Consider the following 12,537-nt stretch of genomic DNA (forward strand, 5'->3'; position numbering starts at 1 on the left):
TCCTCTGTGTCCAATATCGAGGGTTTTTATTGTTTTATATGTATTGCTAAGAAATTCCCTCGCACTTTTATCGAGGGGGAATTCAAAAACTTAACTTCGCATCTTCGAACGATACACGCTCTACATACTTGTAGCAGCGCTAGTGGAACTCCACTTGTATGCGCTCAGAATGGATGCGAAGAGATTTTTAATTCATTTTCTAATTTAAGAAATCATTTAATGCGGTGTAGTGGAAGTCGTCGACGAAGTGTTAATACTGTCTTTGCTGAAAATTTCGCTTTTCCAAATCCCGCCGTAGATTCTCGTCCAGTAGATGGCGCCGCAATCAATGATTATTGTATTGAAATGTTAAATGAACCTTATCTCGAAAACGATTGGGCATACGGAGAACTTGAAAGAAATTTAGCGTCGTTTTTGTTAAATCTAAGATCTCAGCATTTAGTTTCTAACACCGCGTTAGATTTCATTGCTAACAATTTTGGGGCCATTTTCGAAAAATACGATAATCGTCAAAATAATACGTCCATTACGTCGCTTCTTAAAAATTTTAATACGGAAAAAAAAGATCAAGTTTTTTCAAAAGTAATTTTGATTTTGTTGAGCCAAGAACTCTATTTATTTCAACAGAAAGTAACAACCCTGTTCGAATTGACTCCAGTGGAAACTCATTTCCCCAAACAAAAAATAAAACTTTCCAGTACATACCCCTACGGGATACTTTAAGTACATTGTTCTCTAAAAAAGAATTCCGAGAGAGATATTTTAAGGAAAGTGCCAGTGATGATGGTTTCATTAGAAGTCATCGGGACACAAATAATTTAAAAAAAAGTTCTTTTTTTAAAGCCTTCCCTTCTGCGATTCGATTCCAATTATTTTTTGATGAAACAGAAGTGACCAATCCGCTTGGGAGTAAAACTAAAAAACATGATTTGGGGATGTTCTGTTTTAGAATTGAAAATTTAGCTCCACTTGAAAATTCACGGTTTGGAAACATTCATCCCTTTGCGGTATGTTATAGTAAACATTAGAAAGATAGCGAATTTAGATTTATCATTGATGAATTGTTTAAAGAAATGGATATTCTTGAATCGAATGAGGAGATCTTGTTAGATATTGCTGAAATCCCAGGATTTCGGATCAATGGTACAATTTCCTCGGTTTGCGGCGACACAAAGGGGATTCACGAATTGTTTGGCTTTTCGTCACCATCTGCCACAAAATTCTGCCGACTTTGCCTCTTAAGCAGGGATTAAATAAAGAGTAATTCCAATCCGCGTGCATTGGAAATGCGAACAAAAGATAATTATGATGTGTCTGCAAGAGAGGCAAAGTTGACAAATGGCCAATCCACTCCCCTTACCGGAATTAAATTTAATTGCCACATGAACAAAAGCTTTTTTTTCCACGTTGCTAATAATTTAATTCTCGACTGTATGCATGATTTTTTGGAAGGCATAGTTCCATTTATGATTATGCTTGTTTTTCGACAATTTTCAATAGATGGGAAGTACTGTTTCCTAGCCGGGGAACTTAATAAGCGTTTGATACGCTTTAGTTATAGCTATTATGATTAAAAAAACAAGCCTTCGCCAAAATTCAATGATTTTTTAATTCGAAAGAGGGGAAATTATAGCACAAAGCAACGTGTTTCCCAAAATTGGTGTTTGATTCGAATGATTCCGTTGATCATCGGAGATTTAATAGAAGTTGCTGATCCTTACTTTGAACTTATTTTAATGTTAAATAGGATAATGGATATTGTTTTTTCCCCAAGTATTGCCTTGGAACATACTTTCATACTTGAAGACTTGAATAATCAAATTTTTTTGTTTTAACAAGTTGTTCCCAGATATCAACCCAATTAATAAATTCCATCATTTAATTCATTACCCAGCCGTCATTAGGGAAAATGGCCCACCGGTTCGATATTGGTGCATGTGTTACGAAGCATACCACAACATATGCAAACGAGTTGCTCATAACAATTGTAATTTTGTTAACATTGCCAAAAGTGTTGCCTTTCATCTGCAGACCGTATCTTGTGCCGCGATTTTGAACAATGAAATTTTTCATTCCGACAATTTTTTTTTAGGTCCCAGCGATAATAGCCTACGGGCAATAAATGTTTTTCAAAATTTAAATTATGATACGTTTCGTAACGATTTTAAAGTTCCTAAATGGGTCATATTCAAAGGAAGGAAATATCGTACAGGATCCGTCATTTTGATTAAGCCTAGTTTTAAAACCAACAGCGGCTACCCTGAATTTGGACTTGTGAGTAAAATGGCCGTTAAGGACAAAGCATTATATTTTTTTGTAACATCATGCAGAACAGTATGTTTCAACGATCATTTTCACTCATTTCAAGTTAAAACATTATCACTCCCTGAGAGCCTTGTCTTAATAAAATCTGAAACGTTACCGGATTGTGAGCCATTATGGATCCTCCAGAATTATAAAGAAGGCGATGCAACGTGTTTTGTTTCACCGAGACATTGGGTTTAAAAAAGTATCGTATCATTTCAATTGCCTCCGCCCCTAAATTTTCGCAATCCTATCTTAAATCGTCAATCTTTCTTTTTGTCTTTTTGGGGTTTTTTCCTATCGAAAACTCTATTTTTTATTTATCGCTTATATAATTTTTTTTTGTCAGGAGAAGATATTGATGGAGAATGCCTTCTGTCCTTGACTGAAAAACAAATAGATGGGTTGAATTTGTCTATCAGCCATAGCATCAAATTGCAAAAACTGGTAAAGAATCTGGTGGTTGAAAGTGCATCTGCTTTCTTGAGGAAAAGTGTCAAACATTCTGGATTATGTGCAAACGACAGCGTAATGGATTTTGAAGAAAGAAACGATGATCTGATTAGCGCAATTGAAAAACTTACTGAAGTAGCGGCAGATCCTCTGAGCAACTCTGAAGTATCCATATGCTCATATAACCTTTACTAATTTTCCTAACATTTACTAAAAGAATCTATTTGTTAATTGGTTTCATTTTTCTTTCAGGAAAAGTTTCCAGTCATTTCGATCTTGAAGGAGTCATCTGATGGAAGACAAATAGTAAAATCATTTATGGATCGTAACGAAGCGTATTTGGAAATAGAAGAAAGAAAAACTTTAGTCCGAATACTGGTGAGCCATATGTGCATGCTGTCTGGGAAAGAAGATTTTTATCCACCGAGAAGCCTAAAAGAAAAACTTGCAAAGGCAATCGTTACAGCTTTTCCATGTTTGGCCGTCCCCTGTCACGAGGGCTCTAGCTTTACCAACTATACCCACTATTACAATCCAAAACTGACCAACGGATTCATCGATACCCGCTTGAAGACTATGCGGACAAAGTCTGAGGTCTCAAGGGAAAAAAAAAACTAAATATAAATTGTAGTGGGCCGGTTGAAAAGCCAAAGTCAAATCGCAGACCTGACGACGAGCTTACTGCTGATAGAGAAGATCCTACTTTCAATGAAGATGAAGACAAATTCAAGGTTATTACATTTGCGTACTATTATAAAGATAGCTTAATCTATATGATTCTTCTTTTTACGTAGATTGAGTGGATGAAAATACATTTATCTGAACAGGGTTCGAACGAAGCCACAATTAAAGAACATATGGCCTCAACATATAACTACAGACAGCATCAAATTTCTCAAGGACAATAGACTACTACCCAGATACTTCTGGAGTATCCTCGCTTCAGAGATTGCCATAATTTAGTAATAGCTATATAGACATTTACGAAAATTTTTTATCTCTTTCTAATAACACCATGAACTTTTAGATTTTTCGCGATTTTCTCCTGGCCTTTCCGAAAGCGGGACACTTTGAAGAAACTTTTGTTTGGGGGTACGGACCATTGATAAAGAAAAGTGCAGGAAGATCAAACACTCCAATTCCAGACACAGATGACGGTAACTTTCATTTTCTTACGTTTTACTTCCACGTTCTTCAGTGGATAGAATAATTTATTAATTCACATAATTTGTTTCAGAATGCCTACAACTTTTAGTTTTGTTACTGCGGCTGATTCCGCCTCTGAAAAAAATACGTGTTGTTAGCCAGAAATCAATTATTGAACGAGTTGTTTACTTCATAAAGGTACAGATAACAATAGTTCTTATAATTTCAGTTTTAGCCTACATTTTGTTTTTATAAAACAAGCCAACGACGACATTTTGTCAATCATTGAAGAGAAGCCGCACCTCAAGGAGTCACCCTTTTTGTGCTGCGTAGGATCGCTTAAGAATCCGGTTTGTTTCAACATTGTTTGTGAAGGAGAAGTCATCTCAAGCGGAACAAGTTCCATCACAGCTTTCAAAAACGTTTATGCGTCGTTTCACATGTTTCGCATTAAATACCCTCAACTTCTCAACACATTTTATTATTTTTTTGACAGCTACGTATTTAATGTCCACTCTGGTAAAGTGCGCCCCTCTGTTGCTGATTTTTTCACGCAGCTAAATTCATAGCAGCCAAAAGTTGTTCTCCTAATTTGCTCAATATTAAGAAATGACCTTTGTTCGTTTCCCTATGTCATGTTTAACAATTAAATCTAGCAATGTTAATCGTTTTGTCAAACTGTTTCTCGCTGTTTGTACCCGTTTATCCTACCTTACATGTTTCCCAAATCAACCAGGAAATTTTAGTCGTGATATGCCCAAATACAGTAAGCAATGTGCTAATTTCAAACCAAACCTATTTCGCGCGTATTTGTAAAATAAATTTAAGAAGGAAAAGAGTAGGACGAAATGTAGGGAAATGGTAGAAGAAAAGGTAGAAGTAAAGAAGGCAAATGGTAGCCGGAATTCAATGGTAGTCCACCCTACCAACGCGATATTTTCGAATGGTAGACCAATTGGTAAGGGATCTACTATGCTCTACTTTTTGTCGACTTCACAGAAATCGACGGTTTTTCTAGCAAATGGTAGTTCTTCCTACCATTTGGTAGCATGTTTCATTTCGCTACCAAATGGTAGCCAAAAGTAGGGAAAAAGTAGAATTCAAAAACTGAGAGTGTGCGGAGAGTGCGAAACGATACTGTCTAGCGCGTAGAAGTAAACCAACCAAGCTAGGGATAGATTGTGGACCACGCAATAGAAGATCGTTATAACACAAACCTCGGAAGCTTGCTGCGGCGTTGAATACCACTCTGATTTTGCCTGGTATATTATGGTTCATTACGTAAAAGTGTGGTAGGTAGCAGACCTTGCCTGGGGTTTCTTTAATATCTGATTTGCTCACTTGAACGGCGGTGCCTGACGATGTTAGCTTTTTTTGTTTCGGTATTTGATTGCAATTTCGCATATATACGGCTCCATGAGGCGGTGTTCAATACTGAAGAAATGTGTGAGCACTTGATTCCTATTGTTTGGGATTACAGGGATATTGCGGCGAAGTGGAAGCTCAATCTAATTGCCGAAACCGATGAAGGATATTGAACACTGCAGTATATTTATCATCTGTCGACCTTCATCCTATTGAGATTTGTTTTACTTAAACTTGGGCAATTTACCGATCGTTTCGAGGGATTGGAATTGGTCTATTACACTAGAAAGCGATGGCGTTTAATACGTGGATTGGAGGTTGACGCTTTCTTGTTGCGTGGTCTGATTCCGAAACTGTCGGAGATATTTCCGGCTACCGCCCAGACAAAACGCGTTTGATGTGCTGCTGCCTTCACCCAGAATGGATCCGATTGTTTGGGTCATCTGATGATTCGTTGAAAATCCATGCCGATTAACAAATCAACTTGATCTGAGTCAATGGCAGGCAGTTCCAAATTGGCAAAATGCGACCAACGATTCCCGTACGCGACGGTTAGCTAGATAAAAGATGGACGCAAGCTTCGTACGTAAGGCTCCCAAAGGAGTGAAAGCTTCCACGAGACAAGCTAGATTTGCTCCGATCCAATGTAAGATTTTTCAGCTAGCATCAGACTTGGGTTATTCAAGCTAAGTTAGCCAGCGCCGCGCGAGCTTGTATCTGTCAACTTGAACACAGAAATTCCTGGAACTAGATTCGAACCAGAGTTTCCCGCGTCGCAATCGCGGCTCCTTCCAATCATCCATTTGGCTTATACAACATTTGAGAATTTTAAACTACTAATCAGCAGTAGTCTATCCTATACAAAACATATCTTATCTTCACAATAAAACATTCCACATCAATATCTTACTTTTTACTTTTTATTGTTATAACTTATAAGCTATAATTAATGTTAATATCAAAGAGCTATCTTCTGTTATTTTTAAAAATTGCAAAAACTTGTTTTATTTAAATAAATTATTTTTTTTTCTAATTACGGATCGTTAAGACAAGTAATATTTTAACAGATGATTGATTTCCTAAAAAACTAGCTTAAGAAATATAACCTAACTTTTCATAATAAATAATTCTAACTGAAATCCGCTCATTATTTAATAATATTATTATACTATAACTAACAGCCCACAAAATCCAAGCTAACCCCTTCATTTGCCAAGCTTGACACCTAGCTGTAAGCTATATTATAGCGTGGGGGAAGCTTGAATAAAGTAAGAGTTTTGTTAGCTAACCAAACTCAAGTTACCCTTTAACGATAAGCTTGACAACTGCAAGCAAGCGCGGGTGCAGCTTGAAAAGGCAAGAGCTTTGTTAGGTTTCCTAACTCAAGCATACCGTTACATACGGCAAGCTTGATATCGGTAGGCTAGCGTGGGGGAAGCTTTGGTGAAGCTAACAGTTTGGGTACGCCAAAACCCAAAGCTTGACGCTTCGTACGGGGTGTTTGATTTCGGGAAAATAATTTTTCGATAGCTCAAGTTAATCTTCGGTACAACAAATACGCTTTGTGGTCTCTTTCTTGTGGGCACCGTCTATCGAGATCAGCGTAAACCTCACCTTTTTGGATTCCATCAGCAACGAGCTACTGAAGGATCCAGATTGAATGTGTTATCGAAGGCCCATTGATGAAGTTGATCTGTTAACGTGCGCGTGATCGGCGTCGCTTTTCTACCTCGGTAGAGGACTGTGAACGTCGTGTAACATAGACTGTTGGCTTCTATTACTACTTTAACTATCGCTAGCAGAATGGAGCGAATACTAGTTCGAGGCGCACGCACCATAAGAACGTTGGAATGGTTACCTTGGTCAGCTTGCGAAATTGGAAATTAGCAACATTGCGCAGAGTGACGTTCCGACTGACGTAAACATTACGAAATGTTCGTGACTGACACTTGAGACGGCATCATGAACTGCGACTGTATTGTTGAATAGCCCGTTAAAGTTGTTAACGACAGAAGTCATTAGAATTGATTAAAATTTTTGTTGCTGTGTGTCTGTGTGTGTGTGTATGCAATCGTGCCATCTCCGGAAGGACGACAAGTCTGAACTTGTCTGACCTTGGCTGAACTAACTCGCTTTTTTTTTGCTAATTGCTTAACCTCCCTTACATTTCCGTCACCTCACTCACCTCTTTTAGAGCTCTAAGGACTAATTTGGCAGTGGCACACTTCTTTTGTTTTATTGCCCTCGTGAACTTCCTCCCTTAGTCAAAGATGGAGGGTGAAGAAGCAGCGAGGGCAGTCTTGCTCGTTATCCTGGTGGTGGACAGTCGCAACCTGTCGCTCCCCAGGTAAAAAAAGTACTAGATTGCACTACAATAAAATGATAATGTAGCCAAGTAAACTATCATTTTACTGTAGTGAACGCAGTAAAATAAAAGTAACACTAAGTGGGCGTATTTTTTTCTTTGTTTCAATATCAGTATTAGTAACACACACTACTGTTTCACTAGTGACCACTACACTTTTACTTGGACACATTTGTTTTCAGTAGTGTTCACTGTATATTTACTGACACAAACTGCTGTTTTACTATAGTAGGCACTAGTAATTGCTGTTTTACTAGATTGGGCATTAATGCCACTATATTCTTACTGAGACTCACATTGTTTTTACTGATTGCCACTCTACTTCTACTTTATATATTTTTATGCACGTATTTTTCGTGGATACGCTTGTAATAACTGTAACTTTAAATACCAGATTCACTTAATAAAACATAATAATAAGCCGAAACATGCAATTAACAGGTATATTTTGTTACAACAAATCCATTAATCTTTTTCAAACCTAATATCGTTTCTCACACAATGCATTTCGTTGTCACAAAGAAGAAGAAAATATTTCGAAACCACGTCCTGTGGCGTTAATGGTTTTTTAGGGAATGATAGCCATTAGAATTTATTTTTGTTACTACAGAGCCCAAATCGATCAAAGTGTGTTCGTCGAGTATAGAAACATGTCTCCTAAAAGGAATGTTTTCCCCAATAAAGAAATAGTAACTTTGAAGACAATTAGAGGGGTTGGAGACCCAGCAAGAACGTTCTTCAGTTGCACAAGTGCAGTAAAGAAAAATTTTGAAAATTTTTATAATACTGTAAGTATTTCCGTCAACACAATGAATAACTGAGTTGTTACGTTTGAAACGGGAGGAATAGGACATACAAGAAAAGATTTTACCATTGGCCGCAAGCATTTCGTAACTTAAACATGCAATGCAAAACATTTGTTTTCCTAGTCTGTTTTGAATTGAAGTAACGTCTTCCGGCTGTAACAAAATTTAAAGACTTTTACCCAGCCTTCGCAATGTATGGTTTCCTGACACGGAAGCATCTAATCTATAATAAATTTCTTTGAAGAAGTCTTCCGCAAATGGAATATGAAGTTTAGCGTCGTCACGAGCTTTTGCCTTCTTCAAAACGGAGGAAAATATTTGTTTTCCTATCTGAGTAGACCCATGGCAAGCTTACTTAAGTGTTCCGCCTATATCTTCGTATATAAATGCCGAATAAGCCCACGGGCACCCCCAATAAGTCACAGAATCTACAACGTTTTGTAATAGGTGAACGTTATAACTAACTTGATCTTTACCGTACAATAACTCAACTCAACTTGTGAAACAAATTTAAAGAATAGTTTACGAAATACTTAAATTTCTTTGCGAGATACATTTTTCTTCAGTAGCTTGTGCATTCCTTTAACCAGAATAAGCCAATGTTTATAATACTTGAGAGGCAACAAGTGTTTTAGTACAATTGGACTGTAAAATAAAAGCCAAACTCGAAACTCACTCGCTCATCATTAGGCTAAAAACCATAAGCTGAATTCCCTTGCTAATTTAATTACTTGATTGATCTAAAAATAGTCTTAACTAAAAAAGAAAAGGACTACATGCTTAATATCATTTCAAGATTTTCTGACCCTGGTGTTCGTAAATTTTTTATCAACAGAGATATCAAATTGCCCTCGCTAGCTATTCGCCCCAAGCCAGGTAATATGTAGTCAAATGTATACATTTTGTTGTTAATATATGTTTAATTCATACATATGTAATATAAATGTTATTGATTCAATATGATATGTGAACTGAGCTTTTTTATAGAAACAGTTTCAATTCAGAGATGCATGTTTGATATGTATCTAATGTACATTTTTCATCCTAAAAACAGGTTCCCAATTCATGATACAATGGGAAGGGGAAAAATATGCACAAGATTGGCGAATGGACGGATATAATTGGCGTCAACAAAGAGGAGAGGTGGACTACGTCCTGGATAAAAAATAATTTTACGATGAAGGTTAACAAGAATTTGAACAGGTAGATCGAGAAAAGGTGCAAGTGCACTTTTCGCGTTTAACTTTTAAATTGCGTATCAACTGTGGGGAATTGGCGAAATCATTTTCCACCAAATTCACCAAAAAAGCATACATGCACAGTGACTATCCAAATCAAGTTTTGGTAGTGTACGAAGGTAATTTTTCTGTCGTAAACCCTACATATGCCCCCGGAAATGCAAAACGGGAAGAGAAGACCCAAAAGCCTTTCTTTCGCACAGCAAAATAAAGATATAAGTTGGAGACAGCGAAAGAAAGAGAAGGTGATCAGCCTACTGAAGTGTATTTAGACATGTTAAAATTTTTTGGAGATAATATGAAAAAACAAGCAGTCCAGGCCCCAAGAGACATCAAACAGATTGAATATGCGCAACGAAACACGAGAGAATAAAAAAACATGAGCCATGACGCGCAATACAATGCATACGAGGTCGGCATGAATTGTTTCCGGATGTGAATATTGTGTGCATGCATTGCGGTAAGTAGTTTATTTAACATTTATTTGTATGTGTGATTTTTTAAACAATATATTACTATAATATATATATAATATATTTAATTTAAATTATATATTATATATAATATATACAGTCATGCTTGGAAGTTTCTTTAGCAGGCTAATCGGTCTATATCCTTCTATTTCTTTTTGATGGAGGGGATACTTTGGTGCCTACCGTACCCCTTTACGCTATTCCTATTTCTCTTTCTTTGCAACCCGCGAAAAAAGTGCAAAATTAAAAGTAGGAAAATTGACTGAAACGTAGAGGAAGAGAAGAATGGAAAGAAAACGAGGGTATGGTAGGCACCATAGTATCCCTTCCGTCCAAACAAAATGAAAGGATATAGAACCATTTGACCCTCTCCCATATCCGACGGCATAGCCGCGGGTAGGGACAACGAATGCAACACATGTCGGGGGTGATCCAATATTTCAAAATGATCCTTTTTCCCATACAACAACTATACTTTTTACAAATTAAAAATCCGAAAGATAAAGACTAGTTCTTTATCTTTCTGATAAAAAAAAAATTAACTTCGTACGAGCAATCTTAGTATGTAAAAAAAATTCACGCGCGAGACACCGTTAGGCCTATCTCGCGCGGGTTAAAACGCCTTTTTTGGACCGAGGTGATCCAATACCTGGCGTGGGTACTGTATAGACCTTATTAAGGACCAAAGGTATGGGTCAAGCCTACCCCCTAGCGGTGCGTTTCAGTGTGAAGGGGTGCCGTGAACAGCCGCTTTTTATTTGGCTCGCCGCATGTGGCATGGTAATAGGCTATTCAACGGTAGCAGGCGACTACCACATTTTTCGTAAGTTTCTGTCATATGTTGGATTACACGGTTTCGAACAACATTACAAGAAATGGGAAATACAAGAGTGTGTTGTATTTGTGGTGTTTCTACAGTTTAGTCACAAAAAGGTAGCTCTGCAAGCTCTGAAAACAATTGATTGGACTCTTCTGCAGTAACTGGAGGATTATCAATTACCACATTGACGTGTTTCCTTTTTTTTATGACAGATAAATCTGCAACTTTTCCAACAGTGACCTGTACAAACATCGTTAAATAATGTACATTGTATGAGTAATTCATATTTGTCAAAATGAAATCTAGCAATAACTCACAGGTCCTTTGCCTGGTTTGTTCCACTCGCAAGCTTTAGATGTTGGTGCTACTTGATCTTCATCAGCATTCCAAGCAGTTTCAGTTCTACGACTGGGGAGTTCATGCTCAGCAACAGCAAGTTGCAGCAATGCACTAACATGAATGCAGACTCTCCCAAGCCTATGTTAATACAACAATAAATGATTACTAGCACACGTATAAACTTTTGTCAACAATTGATTACCCAGCAGCACAGTCACAATATGCAACTTTAACTTTTCCATCAGAATGTATTGCAGCCCACGGTGTTGTTGGGTTAATTCCTAGAGATTGTGAGTGAGTTATATGACTGCGAATGATCACAATGTCATTGGTAAGTGGAAAGGCAAGAAGTTTATCGGCAAAAGTGTTATCTACATATTGGGGAGAACCGTTTAGATTTTTGTATGCCTCAAACTTCTCACCATCACTGCCATTCCGTTCAATAACTAAATATAGAACTAAATGTTTATTTTTTATTGGAGGAAGCACTTCTTTCACTTTTTTTTCACTTTTATACACTGATAGGGGAATTGTAAGTGGGTCAACACACCCAATTCTTTTAAAAAATCGCAGTACAACTTCTTCTCCTCTGGGACTAAACCCTCAGCAAATTTAGAGAGCTTTAAACTACAGATAGTAGTATCACTAGTCATAATACAGCATAATCGTGCAATCCAACGTGACAGAAAACTTACGAAAAATGTGGTAGTCGCCTGCTACCGTTAAATAGCCTATTACCATGCCACATGCGGCGAGCCAAATAAAAAGCGGCTGTTCACGGCACCCCTTCACACTGAAACGCACCGCTAGAGGGTAGGCTTGACCCATACCTTTGGATCTTAATAAGGTCTATATTTATACTATATATATATTATATATATGTTAATAATTAAATATACGTATACATACGTTTCAGTTGTAAGATAACAGTTAATACAACGTAAAGCCTGCATCACAATTTATAAAAATTGTTATTCATTCTGGTAAAAGTCTATTTTACCCGACCAAATTTACTTAACTAAAATAACTTAACTTAACTATACTTAAGTAACTAAACGGGACCAAGCCCGAGCTATGCGAGGCAAAATAGGGGTTTTGGGTGGGTAAAGTAATATAATAGTAAAGTAATAAAGTAAACTAGTAACCTAAAATAACTTAACTTAACTATACTTAAGGAACTAAGCGGGACCAAGCCCGAGCTATGCGAGGCAAAATAGGGCTTTTTATC

At 37.2% G+C, this 12,537-nt stretch overlaps 3 protein-coding genes across 3 annotated transcripts; 2 read left to right on the top strand and 1 right to left on the bottom strand.

Moving 5' to 3' along the window:
- Nucleotides 1–2,669: 2,669 nt before the first annotated feature.
- LOC116933326 lies at nucleotides 2,670–3,396 on the top strand. The gene is made up of 2 exons (XM_032941118.2): nucleotides 2,670–2,922; nucleotides 3,010–3,396. The coding sequence occupies exons 1-2, from the start codon at nucleotides 2,836–2,838 to the stop codon at nucleotides 3,373–3,375; spliced, it is 453 nt and encodes a 150-aa protein (XP_032797009.2). The 5' UTR covers nucleotides 2,670–2,835; the 3' UTR covers nucleotides 3,376–3,396.
- Nucleotides 3,397–3,471: 75 nt separating this feature from the next.
- Nucleotides 3,472–4,677, top strand: LOC123466361. The gene is made up of 5 exons (XM_045167992.1): nucleotides 3,472–3,488; nucleotides 3,704–3,719; nucleotides 3,785–3,914; nucleotides 3,995–4,101; nucleotides 4,164–4,677. The coding sequence occupies exons 1-5, from the start codon at nucleotides 3,472–3,474 to the stop codon at nucleotides 4,470–4,472; spliced, it is 579 nt and encodes a 192-aa protein (XP_045023927.1). The 3' UTR covers nucleotides 4,473–4,677.
- Nucleotides 4,678–11,029: 6,352 nt separating this feature from the next.
- LOC123468765 lies at nucleotides 11,030–12,050 on the bottom strand. The gene is made up of 4 exons (XM_045167993.1): nucleotides 12,005–12,050; nucleotides 11,512–11,911; nucleotides 11,288–11,447; nucleotides 11,030–11,210 (listed from the first exon to the last, which is right to left on the bottom strand). The coding sequence occupies exons 1-4, from the start codon at nucleotides 12,048–12,050 to the stop codon at nucleotides 11,070–11,072; spliced, it is 747 nt and encodes a 248-aa protein (XP_045023928.1). The 3' UTR covers nucleotides 11,030–11,069.
- Nucleotides 12,051–12,537: the final 487 nt, after the last annotated feature.

Source organism: Daphnia magna, unplaced genomic scaffold, assembly GCF_020631705.1.
Source record: "Daphnia magna isolate NIES unplaced genomic scaffold, ASM2063170v1.1 Dm_contigs423, whole genome shotgun sequence".
Classification (NCBI taxonomy): domain Eukaryota; kingdom Metazoa; phylum Arthropoda; class Branchiopoda; order Diplostraca; family Daphniidae; genus Daphnia; species Daphnia magna.

Bases quoted from the DNA above. Each gene is read 5' to 3' on its own strand.
- LOC116933326 (XM_032941118.2), top strand. From the start codon at position 2,836: ATGGATTTTGAAGAAAGAAACGATGATCTGATTAGCGCAATTGAAAAA. The intron at 2,923-3,009 runs GTATCCATATGC...TTTTTCTTTCAG, and splicing joins ATCCTCTGAGCAACTCTGAA to GAAAAGTTTCCAGTCATTTC.
- LOC123466361 (XM_045167992.1), top strand. The intron at 3,915-3,994 runs GTAACTTTCATT...AATTTGTTTCAG, and splicing joins AATTCCAGACACAGATGACG to AATGCCTACAACTTTTAGTT. The intron at 4,102-4,163 runs GTACAGATAACA...TTTATAAAACAA, and splicing joins GAGTTGTTTACTTCATAAAG to GCCAACGACGACATTTTGTC.
- LOC123468765 (XM_045167993.1), bottom strand. From the start codon at position 12,050: ATGGTAATAGGCTATTTAACGGTAGCAGGCGACTACCACATTTTTC. The intron at 11,448-11,511 runs GTAATCAATTGT...GTATTAACATAG, and splicing joins TATTGTGACTGTGCTGCTGG to GCTTGGGAGAGTCTGCATTC. The intron at 11,211-11,287 runs GTGAGTTATTGC...ATGTTTGTACAG, and splicing joins ACAAACCAGGCAAAGGACCT to GTCACTGTTGGAAAAGTTGC.